The sequence below is a fragment of the Hesperophylax consimilis genome, chromosome 6, assembly GCF_061612785.1.
Source record: "Hesperophylax consimilis isolate HC1 chromosome 6, BYU_Hcon_1.0, whole genome shotgun sequence".
Classification (NCBI taxonomy): domain Eukaryota; kingdom Metazoa; phylum Arthropoda; class Insecta; order Trichoptera; family Limnephilidae; genus Hesperophylax; species Hesperophylax consimilis.
This window is the reverse complement of record NC_142841.1, coordinates 27774522-27788712: the sequence shown is the minus strand read 5'-3', so window position 1 is coordinate 27788712 and position 14191 is coordinate 27774522. Positions and strand designations below refer to the sequence as shown.

The 14191-nt window shown below is 35.0% G+C and overlaps 1 protein-coding gene across 1 annotated transcript in view; it reads left to right on the top strand.

Annotated features, from left to right (window-relative positions):
- Positions 1-5683: 5683 nt before the first annotated feature.
- The window catches only part of Kul (Kuzbanian-like), a 286068-nt gene continuing 277560 nt past the window's right edge, over positions 5684-14191 (top strand). Inside the window, exon 1 of the mRNA XM_089632526.1 lies at positions 5684-6107. Within this exon, the coding sequence (XP_089488652.1) occupies positions 6008-6107 (100 nt within the window). The 5' untranslated portion in view covers positions 5684-6007. The remainder of the gene's footprint in view (positions 6108-14191) is intronic.

Here is a 14191-nt window from a genome sequence, read left to right as displayed (position 1 = left end):
ATGAATGGCGAATTTCACTTATTTTAGTCTTTAATTCAACCCTACACTATCTCTAACCATCAAATACAGCAGCCTTCTGTATCATGTTGCTTCAAGTTTCCCCTACATTGATTCAACCATACTGAACTAACTTTTAAAGTGTGAATTTTATTGCACTTAACCTGAGCTTTCCAAAATTATTATTCAACTTATAAATGCTTAATAATAAACACAATCTGCAGTACTCAACAAAAACATGATTTTTTATTTATTTATCAAAATATTGAAAGTTATCATGATTTTGCTACTTAGTTTACTTTGGTTGAAGACTGGAGTGGCTAAGAACGATCCCAGTTCAAAATAACATTTATTTCCAAATACTAGTAATTATTCAAATAGACTTACCTTCTGAATCACTAGGAACATAAGTTTTATCATTGTCATCTGACAATTCACTGAAATCTGACATGGAACACTCTGAAAAGTCATCATTTCTGCTGACCGACGCGCGACCTGTCATGTAGGAAGCCATGTTGGATACTGAGTTAGTTTAGTGTGGCTTGAGAACTAATGGAAGAATGCTCGTTTCTGATTGGTTCACCGTGCTAAAAAACTATCTATGATTGGTCAATCAACATGGTTCTCTCTGGCAAAGGTAGATTATGATTTGGAGCCCTCATTTCAAGCACTAACTCAAAAACTGCAAAAAGTGAGTTAGTTCACTATGGTTTCAGACGATCCATATGTAAAGCAGGTTGGCAGATTAATTCTTGCATTTAGTTGATTGGGAAGATTTCATAGCTCCTTAGATGAGGCTGAGATTTTGACTGGATTTTATCCAATTTATGAGAATTTGAAGTGGACATTGGATAAAACAGACAATATCGAGATGGCTTCGGATGAGGGCATTGTGTAGAAGTTTTAAAGATGCTGGGTGGCATCCCCACCACCCTCAGGACAGAAATCTAAGGAGATTGATGTTGCTTTCGCATTTGAGCGCCCTTGAGGTTTTTAATAGTGCCAGGCGCCGTTTGGCTCAGGGCTGGCCCTGGATGACATGAATTATATGAGAGTTCCAAGTAAGCTTAAAAACATCTCCTGGAACTTAACTTCCTTAGAGATTAAGATGACTTCATCGCCAAACCTCATCTGAATATCCGGGAGCTTTCGGAGATGAGTGAAGTTGAAAACTTTGCTTTTGGATGGGGTGCACAAAGTTTAAAAAAGTCCGTTTCCCTCATATAATTTCAACTGAATTTAATTTTTAAAAACTTTCCCAGCAAAATGTTTAGGAGGAATTGACGTTTTCTAACTAAAAATGATAATAGTGGCGATTAAAACAGTTTCCTAACTAACTAACCATCACACCATTTTTACTGCAGGGGTAGGCAGAGAGAATGGACCACCAAACACCTCGGCCTTGGCAAACACTCCTCGCTTCATTAATTGCTAATACACACCCTTCTATTATTCTGACTCGTGACATGGCCCGACTCAAGTATCGGCACAATGTCTTCCTCGGGTGTACCCACAGACATATGAATATTAATAGACTAGAAATTAAGGATGAGGGGTAAAATCAACTGTTGAAGAACGAAGAGGGTAAAGCTGACTGTGATTCGTCAATAAATCAATCTGATAGTATATAGGCACCTCGCCTTATAATATCACCATTTAGTTCTTAAAAGTAAAATCTGCTTTTGAATGAATAGAAATTTTTACATGGGAGCGCAAATTACTGGCCACGTTATGAACAAATTTGCGAAGTCCAAATTCGGCAAAACAAATTTCTTCTATTTTCAGAGTCGAATATTTCGTTTATGTATTTAGTTAAGACACTTTTATAAATGTTCATAATTCACTTCCCAGCAACCAACCAGCTTTGTGTTTCACGTCCAGACGTGTCTCGATGTGATAGTATTTATGTTTCTACAACTGATCCATATTATACGATATGAATATGCTTAAAATAAAGTAAAATAATGCTTATATATGGAATGTAATACGACAATTGGGTTTATTCTCTTTTTCACATCTATTTTTACAAGTTTTCATAGTACAAGTCACCATTTTGCCGTGTTATTTCGTAAAATGAACTGATGATGCCTCGACCATAGTTCGCACAAGAATGATGACGTCACGTTTTCTAAATTCACTTGAGGCCATACGCGAGCACAGCCGGCTCCAATGGAACCGGTATGGGGAGTGGGGAATAATACGCTTTTAATGTGTACCTCAATTCTTCTGTACCTACGTAGGTGTGTAAATTCCATACCATTACATATTTTTAATCCCTGTTGAATTTGGCAGCCACTTTGGTCTAGAGCCCCAAAATACTTGAAAAAAATTCTTGACTCAGTTCAGAAACGGGCGGTTGGATTGATAAATTCCCCTGTCTCTTGTGTGTCACCCGTTGTGTGTCAACCGTTGGGTGTCAACCATTGTGCGTCAACTGTTGTTTGTCAACAGTTGTGTGACAACCGTTATGTGTCGACCGTTGTGTGTTAACCGTTGGGTGTTGACTGTTGTGTGTCAACCATTAGTGTTGCGTACAGACGACGCAATGGTTGGTTCAATTTCATCAGTTGCTCCTCTGGGGAGAACACGCAGCATGCCTCCTTCTATTAACTTCTGTTAACTATTAACATAAAAAAGACTCATAGAACGAAAAAAATTTAGCTTTTGACAATTTAATTCGTTGCATCCTTTTGAAAAAATCCATCAAAACTTCTCAATCATGCCTCTCATTTTATTTATTTTTATTCTGAATATAGTTGGTTCAACCGCTCGACCACGTTATAGATGATTCAACATGGATTTAATTTAAGTGGTTGGATGCTTTGGCGGTACAACCTTCAACCGAATAGCCACGCCCCCTTATCGCATACAGCACATCTCCATAAGGTTCAACTTTACGCTCAACCCAACCAGATTGATACAACCCCTCAACCAAATGCAATGTTCTGTAGCACCCATTAACAAACGGAATGCAATGGTAGGAATGATGTCCTTCCGGTTACCGGTATTTCAATGGAAGATGCTCCGAGGAACTAGTGTCATATATTCCTTCGGCACCAGTGTGTAGCCGTGCAACACACCAAACGCGTGCCCAACATTTATACTTAGTTGACATTTATTTTATTATTAATACCTCAAACTAGGCAAATGCCCGTATTATGGCAGTAACATAAATAAGAAAATATAAAAAAACAATAATACAATGTTGTACATATGTCGTAAAACATATAGTAATAAAAAATTATTATTATGTAGGATAATAAGAATAAAGTCAGGATAATTTCACTTAAGTGTCTTTCTTCAGTCAGACAATGATTTCAATCAGGAAAGTTTCCAATTTCATTCTGCCACTTTCTATCAGCCATACATTTGTCTTTTAAGAGGGTCTGTTTTATGCTTCCTGCATTGCTGTTTGAACCCATTGTATACCTTAGGAGCCAGGAATACATGGAGACGTTGTCCAAATGATTTATTAATTTATTTTTGGTACTCTCATCCTTTGTTCTGATCTTAGTCTTATTGTGTAACTGTGATCTACAAGACTATGAAGCTTTGGGTTGTTCATATAGTACATTATAAGTGCGAGTCTTACATCTAATAATTTTGTTTCCTTGAATAGGAGTGTTGATGGATACATGTAAGGTTTTTTACCCATCACTTTTATTACAGTTTTATGTGCCTTAGCTAGCGTATCTAGTATAGTCTTGGCTGCACCGCCTCAGTTAGTATACCATACCTAATAATTGAATGGCAAAAAGCATAGTACACAATTTTAATGGTTTTCTTATCAAAAATGTTGCGCATATCTTGTATAATTTTGGATCCAGGTAGAAATTTAAACCCACTTGTTTCGCCAGAAATGTTTATTGCAGAAGAGGAAGAAAATTATAAATCAACCTATTTATTGACTTTTAGCAGGGGAGCATTTATGGCGACATCTATTGAAAAAACTATCAACTTATTTATTAACTTCAGTCCGTTGGAAAGGCAAGCATATACACACAGCGACATCTATGCAAAGCCAACCAAACTCCAATTTCTAACATATCTTTTAAGAAGAATATTAGTTTGCGTATTCGTTTGGCCGTATTTTCAATGTGCACTCTCTAGGTTAAAGAGTCATCTATTAAAATCCCAGATATTTGACTAATTCCACCTTTTCAAAATCTTGGTATGTGCATGGGTGTGGTATTTGTGTTACACGTGTAATTTATATTCATGTTCGGTTGACCTCTTTTGTTCATAGAAAAAAACATTGAATTGGTTTTTTAGACATTCTAGTTTGCATTGCATTCTAGCCACTTTTACTAGATCTGTATCAGATTTTGATTATATCTCCTGCCATGTCTCTCCTTTGAAAAGTAAAACTGTATCATCGGCAAATGATAAAATCTTCCCATTTTCTAGGTCTATTTTGCACAGTTAGTTTATACTGGGGTACTCTGAATAATTTTTTTTCCAAGTTACTTTACTAACGTTCTTTCCCACTCGAGTTCTTTCCAAGAGGTAGTCATAAACCATGCGAGTGGGATACCTCTCACACCCATCATTTCTAATTTCCTGCAAACATTTTTTTGTGAAATTGAGTCAAACGCTTTCTGTAAATCTAGAAAGAATACCACGCATTTCATACCTGCATCTAAATTCTTCAATAGATATTATGTCATATCTGTTATCGCATTTTCAGTTGATTTTTTCTGTTGGGACCCAAATTGTAGTGGTGAGATTAGTTTGTGCTTATTGAAGAAATTCATTAATCTTACTTTAATAAGCTTTTCAACAATTTTAGATAGAATGCTTAATAGAGAGATCGGACTGTAATTACTCGGAGAAGACGGATCTCCTCCTTTGAATATTAAATAAATAATTTGGGAAGTTGGGAAAATTTGGGAATACTCCAGTTTGCATGCTCAGATTACAAAAGTGTGTTATTATACCTTCTTTGCATTTCTTCATTTATGACATTTGCAGTGATTCCATCTATTCCAGGTGCTGAGTTGGGTTTCAGTTCAGAGATGATTGATTATTTGTTAATTCATCATTATTTATCTCATAAGAATGGGTCGTTTTTATGATTGTGTAATATATAGGTACAAGGCGATAATAACCTCGATTCTACTCATCAGTGTAGAAGTAACATTAAATATAATGTAATAATTAGTTTATTTATTCCGAACATAAACTTTAATATTAAAATTAGTATAATACAACCATCCATATTATAAATAAATCATTTGCAAATGCATTCAGTGGCGCTAGACGCCAATTGTATTGCAATAAATTCAAATCTCCCGGTGGAAATGAACTTCACGCTACGTCACGACTTTTTAACCAATCACCGCTCTACCTCCTCGATGAGCCAACCTTGTTAAAATTTTCTACGAACCTTGGTAGCCGCTTGTCAAAATGTTTGTCAGTGTTACCACTAGTATAAATAAATGTTTTTAATCTTATTCACAAAAACATCTTCATCCCAAAATGTAGTAAATGTGTAAAATATAGTAAGTTTTCAATGATTTCTAATCGTACCGGGGTTTAATTTTAGTTATGGGAATTCTTTTCATTACGCTCGATTATTGAACGACGTAAGGAAGTTCCTACCCAAAAGTATTCTATGGATACGTAGCCGCTGCCGTAATGTAGGTTTTCGATAACATGGAAGCTGTCAAACGTCAGTTTAGAGGTGGGGATGCTACGGGTCGTTTGTGTGGATTGTTGTGACGTTTCGTCGTGTTTTCTTAAATAGTTATTGTCTTTACGTGTTAGATTCTTGCTTGAAACTATGTCGTTTCATAAATTTATAGTCAATCGAGTCAACGCATTAAAAATTCGGTAACTTTTCCATCAATATTGCTTTGTGTACAATGTATCGTTAATGTATTATAGTAGTTTTAAAAATGTTTGTAAGATGGTTCTTCGCACCTTTGTCTGGCCGTGTGTTTTGGAAAAATGTGTTCAAACTTTATTACTATAAGCGTGTTGATTGAAGACGGTATGAGATAGTGATACAATGTTAAAAATGTGCAATATTATTTGGTATGGGATTGTCGCAGCCCACCTGGTGTGTGTCGTTTTGGCAACGCCGCTTGACCCCGTACCTATTGGACGAGGTAAGAGAGAAAGGGATATTGTTTTTTTTTCATCTCAAATCTACATATTATTCCAGTGACAACAGCATCCGCCGTTTATTTTCATTTTGTGTATGTTGTGCTTTATTTGTTTACAGACCATAAACTATCGAAATTGTATTTGTTTGTAAGTAGAGATTTCAAAAGATTTGCTCTTTGCTGTCAGTGGCTTGAACAAGTTTTGTAATAGGTACTCGAATAACATTTTATTTTCATGGAGAAATAGGTGGTTGTACGTCGTTTTGTTTTTTAATATCTATTGTTTTCCTTCTCACTATTCTAAAACAACTTGCTGTGTTTACCTAGTGGGTATATTTGAATAACCACATAGGTTGCTTGAATAGCCAAGTAAGTTATTTGAATAGCAATGTAAGTTATTTGAATAGCCATGTAAGTTATTTGAATAGCCATGTAAGTGATATGAATAGCCAGGCAGGTTATTTGAAAAGTCACGTTGCTATTTTTAAACTCTCCTATTTTACTTTATCCTTATCCTATCTTACTCAATCCCTGTATAAATGTGAGCGCAATTTTACTGGAATTACTTTTTATAAGTTTGGCCGTGAATACGTCAAAATATATTATGGCGAATTTTTCGCCAAAAATCAAAATTGCAGCTTTGCTTCTTTAAAACAAAATTTTCTACCATTTCTATATTATTATATTCTTCCATCATAATATTCTAACTACCTATATTAATTTTAGGAAGTTCGTTTCCCGCTCTGCATGGCGTGTCTGCTTTTGTGAAACTTAAAAAAGTTATCTTCCCATCCTGTAGGTTGCGTTTTGCGAAATCGATAAGTTTCTAAACTCATTTATGCTTCTACCTTTTCCTTATATCATATTCATTCACAATATCCATTACAAGTTTTAAGAGGAAATGGGAATGGACATAGACTCCTGTCTTATTAGATTCTTACGCGCCGGTTCAGCGTTTCTTACATTAAACCCTCACCTCTCCCCTCATCTTTGGGGATGCTGTGTGGAGGGTCTTTTTAAGGAAATAAAGTTCTGGGAATGAAAAGGGTATGAGGGGTGGGCAGGAATCTGGGTCAGTATGTTCAGGAGTGACGAATGAATCCATCCCTTCCACTGCGATGCAAGGTGATGAGTCGAGAGAGTCCGGCTGAATACGTCTAAAGTGCCTCCCTCAACCATCCTCACCCGCTCAAGACCTGGACAAACCTTACCCCATGACCCGGGCACCCGAACCACTTGGGGCGACCCAATAAATGGTTCCCGGGGCGGCGGTACGTCTGTAAGCCTGGCTTAGGATCGTTTTAACCATACCTACACCGTAGTAATAGTCAAGTTTTTCGCTATTCCGACCTTACGCACCGTTTCATATTTACACCGCGATTATAAGCAATGGGTTTAGACTAAACCTTATATTAAGCCCTGATTTGTCTACAAAATATATGTAATGATACTGCTACCCGGCTCAGAACAGACATTGTCTAGTGAGTCGGGTAGCGCACGTGATTTTGTTAAAAACCTTAAATAAAAATTAATTTAAAAATTAAAAAAAAACCTGTAAAGAATGTGTGTGTCGACAATGTCGACATTGTGATGTCGACAGAATAATGTGTAATACAGCCAGAAGCATGGAAGTGTGGCCAATCGGGTAGTAAATATAAATACGGTAACCGGATAAATCATCACAATGATAATTCATCACATCTTTAAAAAGTTATATAAAGTCATGGAAAGTGATGAAACAAAAAAATATTAACTGGGTTATGTAGGTTAGGTTAGGTTAGGTTAAAAAAATAAATAATTCATCGTTTCTAATGACTTTATATCACTTTTTAAAAGTGTGTTGAATTGTCGCTGTGTTGAGTTGTCATGGAACCATACATACAGAACTTTGTTACATTATCACTATGAAATTGAATTAAGTTCGCGGCGGCATTGGTTTCCATCATAGACATATGAATATTAGTAGACCTGCCCTAAGTGATTAAAAGCGTATTATCCCCACTCCCCATACCGGTTCCATTGGAGCCGGCTGGGCTCGCGTATGGCCTCAAGTGAAATTTGAAAACGTGACGTCATCATTCTTGTTCTACTATGGTCGAGGCATCATCGGTTCATTTTACGAAATAACACGGCAAAATGTTGACTTCTACTATGAAAACTTGTAAAAATAGATGAAAAAGAGAATAAACCCAATTGTCGTATTACATTCCATATATAAGCATTATTTTACTTTATTTTAAGCATATTCACATCGTATAATATGAATCAGTTGTTACTATCACATCGAGAAACGTCTGGACGCGAAACACAAAGCTGGTTGGTTGCTGGGAAGTAAATTATGAACATTTATAAAAGTGTCTTAACTAAATACTTAAACGAAATATTCGACTCTGAAAATAGAACCGAATTTTTTTGCCGAATTTGGACTTCGCAAATTTGTTCATAACGTGGCGAGTAATTTGCGCTCCCATGTAAAAATGTCTATTCATTCAAAAGCAGATTTTACTTTTAAGAAGTAAATGGTGATATTATAATGCGAGATGCCTATTTACTGTCAGATTGATTTATTGACGAATCACAGTCAGCTTCACTCCCTTCGTTCTTCAACAGTTGATTTTACCCCTCGCCATTATCTTCTCGTCTGTTAATTCCTATGTCTGTGGTTTCCATTCAAATCTACATGAAAGGCATTTCTAGTGTGTATTTTCTATTCAGTGACTAGAAGCCTTTATCTGAATCTGCATTGAGGGCCGGCCCTATGCGGACGCAATTGGAGCAGTCCGCTCCGACCCCGAATGGTCAAGGCGCCAAGGCGCTAATAATAAACAGTCCTAACACATCGCCCTTGAGATTATTTTTCACAAAAAAGGCGCTACACAAAAATACTAATCGTCCGAATATTATTGATAACAATGGTGGGCTTACTATGATTTTGTTTCGTAAGAAATAATAAAGTTTGTCATTAATTATAAATTTGTTTCAGAGTCAAACGAAAAGATAGGGAATGTTCGAATGTTCCGCGATGAAATGAAACATGTGTTGTACAGTAATAATGGTTAGTTTAGTCGAGTGGCCCAAAGCTAGTCAAGTCCTCTATTATGACACAAGAAACATTTTTCGCTTGTTGAGATGGTAAGCTTTGATTGAAATATTATCAGGTTTTTTACAATTATTTTTTAAATGTTACACCTCACAAGAGCGCACTTGTCAGGTTTTATTAATGTGGGTCTTGTTTAATAGAGCCGTTTTATATATAAAGGAGGGAAAATATGTTATTCGTAACCTGGAAGTGTTTGTCTTTCATATAAAATAAAATGTATTGCGGCTGAGATGTGTGGTAACAAGTAACAAAATGATTTTTTCTCTAATTTGCCTTTGTGCAGTGAAGTTCCATAAAATATAAAGAAATAAGACAAATTTCTATTATAATTTTACTAGACTTTAAACAGTGTGCCGTTCAAATTCCATGCTAAAAAATCAACCCGTTGGCGTCGCGTCGTCCGTATGAGACTCGTTCTGTCCAAAATCGAGTCAGAAATGAATCCCAAATCCCATACGTGCGTTATGATATCAGCACATATGGGACCTTCCGTTATATTTTTAATCGTGGCGAAAGAGCAGTAAACCTGCAAATTCTAGCTGCCAGAGTGAACAGTATTTTGGTGTAAAAAACGAGTTATTTCTTCTAGACATTTAGCAATACGGATCTTGAGACTATTGATTTGGTTTATCGTCAGTGTAGCAGTGAGAAAAGAGACCAAATGTCTCGATTATTTTGGCGACGTAATTTGTAAAAAGGATGGAGAGAAGTGGATTTAAAACGGATCCTTGAGTTACCCCTGAAGAAAGTGTTGCGAAGTTAGACAGTTGACAGATAGGATGCGAGCCAATTTTTGAAGTCGGAATTAAAACCAAATATATCGCTATTAAATTCTAATTCTTGACACATCAGTTCCAATTTTGAAAATGACACTTAAATTCAAAACAAATCCGATTTCATTGAACCAGAGTCACAATCACTCACAGACAAACCCACAACCGAAATTAGCATGTTTGATGATGCCTTTTTTATTGCATAAAAGTTTCTTTGCAAAAATTATTGAAACATTTTTTTAAATCAATGCCTAAATTTCTACGTAAAGCTTAGGTACGTCGATGGGAATCGAACCAGAAACCTCTGGTAAGATCAAACATACTGTATTTTGAATTTATATTATTTTATTTTATTTTGAATAAGTGACACTGGACAACCGTTCACATTATTTTATAGTCCTTTCTCGTTTCTTCCCATGTCGTCTATTTCACAAAATGTATACAGTAGTGACGCCCCCAACTGCAAATTTAAGTGAGTCAGTTTTAGGCCCAATTCGGCTGAACTAGCGCGAGCCTACAGCATTCAGAGTGTTCTCTTTGAATGGCTTTAAACTTTAAAAAAGTTTAATTCCTGAGTTTATTCAGGCTTGAGTTAAGTTTTGGAATAATGCCTGCTTGTTAAGTACCTACGTGTAAATTTAATTATTTGATTTAACTTCCAGCCTGGGAAATGTTTCACATTAAACAGATTTAGTTAAAACTTCACGGTACCTACACAATATTCTATTTTAGAACTTTTTATCTGATAATTCAAACAAATTTTTATACTTGGAAATTAAGGCAGCCCGCAGACGAGAGACTTTATTTGTAACATTTCGTCGCAGTCACCGTCTTCAAATTAAGTGCGCACACCAGAGACTTTAGTTGCGGCAAATATTTCGTATTATAAATACAAAAACACTAAAATATCTCGTATTTATGGGTACTTGGAGAATATATGGTAGTATGTGTAAAATTTGATTTCGGATCAGTCTCCGAAGACTTAAGATGTAATCGTTTAGCCGCGGAGAAAGTTGCGGTTGCCGGCAGCAGCAACTAAAAGTCTTCCAACTAAAAAGTCTCTCGTGTGCGCGCTTCCATGGCAACTCCTTATACCCTAATGGATTTTTATGCCCGCAACTGTTGCAACGTAACTGTCTCCGCAACTTAATTATCTCGTCTGCGGGGGCTCTTAGAAGGTTGGGGTGTTTCGCAGAATTTCAAATGTAACATTGCCAATCGGTACCATTTTGTTTTTGTTACATTTGAAAGGTCCCCATTGAACGCCGAATATAATTCAGTTTCAGTTTTCTACCAAAGTATCACCAGCTGACAAGCATAAAACATGACAGTTTTCAAACTTGTTCAAAATCAAAATCAAACTTGTTCAAAATCTGAAACCAACCTAGAATCGGCATTTAACGGAGGTCTTTAAATAAATAAATAAAAATGGCGCCGATTGGCAACTATGTACTTCATGCAGCCATCTACTATTTGACGACAATGTTACATTTGAATTTCTATGAAACACCACAACCTAGGATATTTTTAACAAGCGCATACCCGTGAAAAATCACGGGATATTATAATTGTAAGATTTGTGAAGCTGAAAGGATTCTCAATAAAAATATTTGGATCAGGATCATTGACTTTCAAAAACGAACCTTGTCAACTTTAGACACGATCAGAAATTTACCTTTCGAATGAACACCATTAGTAAACTTAGAATTTAAAGAAATTAAATGTACGTATCAAGTATAATTAATTTACACACACAATTATTATAATTATTTATTATTCACGTAAAAACTATGGAATTTAACTTGACTTGCGTAGTTCCACTTTTAAAAATGTCTCACAAATTAAGCCATATAATATGTACGCACATTCAAATATAGAAGTAAACCAATTGTCTGCTAAAATCATTCAAATGCATTACAGTTAGGTAGGTACTTAATCGACTGGATTTGAAAAGATCAGTACCAAATTTTGAAAAGTTCACCCCCATACATATGGGAGTGAACACAAAACTTTAAATTTCTATAGTACGGTTGTGTTAAAAAAAATTATAAATGTGGTAAAAGTGTGCGTTTTCATCATTTTTTTTTGTATAAACACGTATAGTTTTTATGGACAATCTCCCTACAGTTTTTTCCTCCGGCAAGTGCTTTAAAAGTATGATTTAAGATTTTCACGGCCAAAAGTATTATAGTGATTTGTTTTTGGGATATTATGCCGTGTTGCGCTACCTCCTTCTTTAGCCCTTTGGTACAAAATTTACAAAACCTAAACTCGGAAGAATTAAAAAAAAATCGTGAAAATGGACTCACCTAAGTCTGTTTGAATTTGATATATTTACAAAATTTACCCAAATCATAATCCAGGGGAGAAATAACGGAAACATGATCGCAGGAAGCACCTACAAATCACAAGGAGAGACCAGTGCATTACAGATAGACACTGTCGTGAAATTCATTTGGACTAAATTTACCAACAAAATGATTATTAAATTAAAGTGTTATGTTTATTAAATTAAAAAAATTGTATAATCTGTAGACAAGCTGCATTATTGCATCTTTGCGCGTTTACTTAAAAAAAATCAAATTCTAGTAATATCAATGTTTTATATTATAAATAATCCTTTAAAATCTGTTTCGAAGTTTTGACTGTTTTACATCGAAATTCCAAAAATGTGGAAGATTAATCAACTTATTAGTTTATGAATTATACTATAATTATACTACGCATTTGGTATTTGGTTTTCCGCAAACTCAATGACTCGTGTCTTGAGAATGTGTATGCCGTCATTGTAACCAGAATAAATCCAATGAACCTGTTTGTTGAAACACGAATTTTGACCTACAGACATCGTATATAATATCGATACCTACATAGCATGCTGCCATTATAGCGCAAATTCAAGAATTCTGCAAAAATTCCGTGTCAAACGCCTACCGGAAAGCAGAAAATCAGTTTGTAGGTCTCACTAAAAACTCGTGAAGGATGTACACAAAGTGCGCATGCACAGTACAAAAAGTTTCTTCAAGAACAGAAGCAGTTTCAGAAAAATAAAATATATATGAAGTTCATATTTAGCGCGACAATTATTTGAATCGTTCGTGGATGACTAACGGCGGGTTTTTTCAGTATACTTATGAGTGGGATTTGGGTTGTTAGGATTCCTATCCGATAGCAACTTGTCGAATATAATTATCTAAAGCCGGGCTTAAAAGCGACTGAAAAACCGGCCGTAATTTTTTTTATTTAATTGTATCATTTTATTTTTCTTATCTTAAAGCTACCTTTTTTATTTTTTGTAGTACCTTCTTTACCTGTGAATGAAATGCTTTTTGTAATACTATAATAATTTTAATAATGTAATACTTGTTTTTGTAATACTTGATTTTTGTAATTATATTTTTATGCATGTAACAAAAGAAAATTATTAATAAAAAAATAAATATTAGAAATGATAGAGTTGCCGTTTTTTCTGGTTTGTCTTAACGTCCACACCAACCGCACGTAGGTAATACATGTACCGTTTTAAGCAATTTTTTTTACAAATTGTTGTTATGTTGTTTGTTATTTTAAACAATCGCTATTTTTTATGTTATTTTAAGCTGATGGATGCCCCGTAACTACCTAATTTCCACGAGTCAACTTTTTAAAGTCAAGTATTTTTGTCATAATTTATCCTGAAATAAATACTTCTTTTAACGAATAATGTATTGAGAATCATTTAAAAATAAAACTACGCACAAAGAACTCCATTGTTGTCATTTTTTAACAAATTTGTGGATTACCGATAGTGGGCCAGTAATAATATAATAGCGATTGTGATATCTAATATATTTTAATTCACTAATAATAATATTTGTGTGAAGTAGGTACTAATGTAATATTTAACGAATTCCATAATAATATATCTTAAAAATAATAATGTAATTACGCCCTTATCAATTATGTATTAATTAGATAAGGCATTATCAATATCGTATTGACTGAAATCAAGTTATTATTTTGAAGCAAGTTGAATTAATGAAAAGGGATGATGAATACCCGGTAACATTCTTTCTTGCGAAGAGATATGTGAAAACAATAAAGCGAGCAATAAAGGGTGAAGCGAATGAATGGAGGTGAGAAGAAAAGAATTATTATGGTCAATAACAACGGGCTTTAATTGAAGATTCCACAAACCCAGCCGACTTTATGTGATTGCTGGAACTTTAGATCTC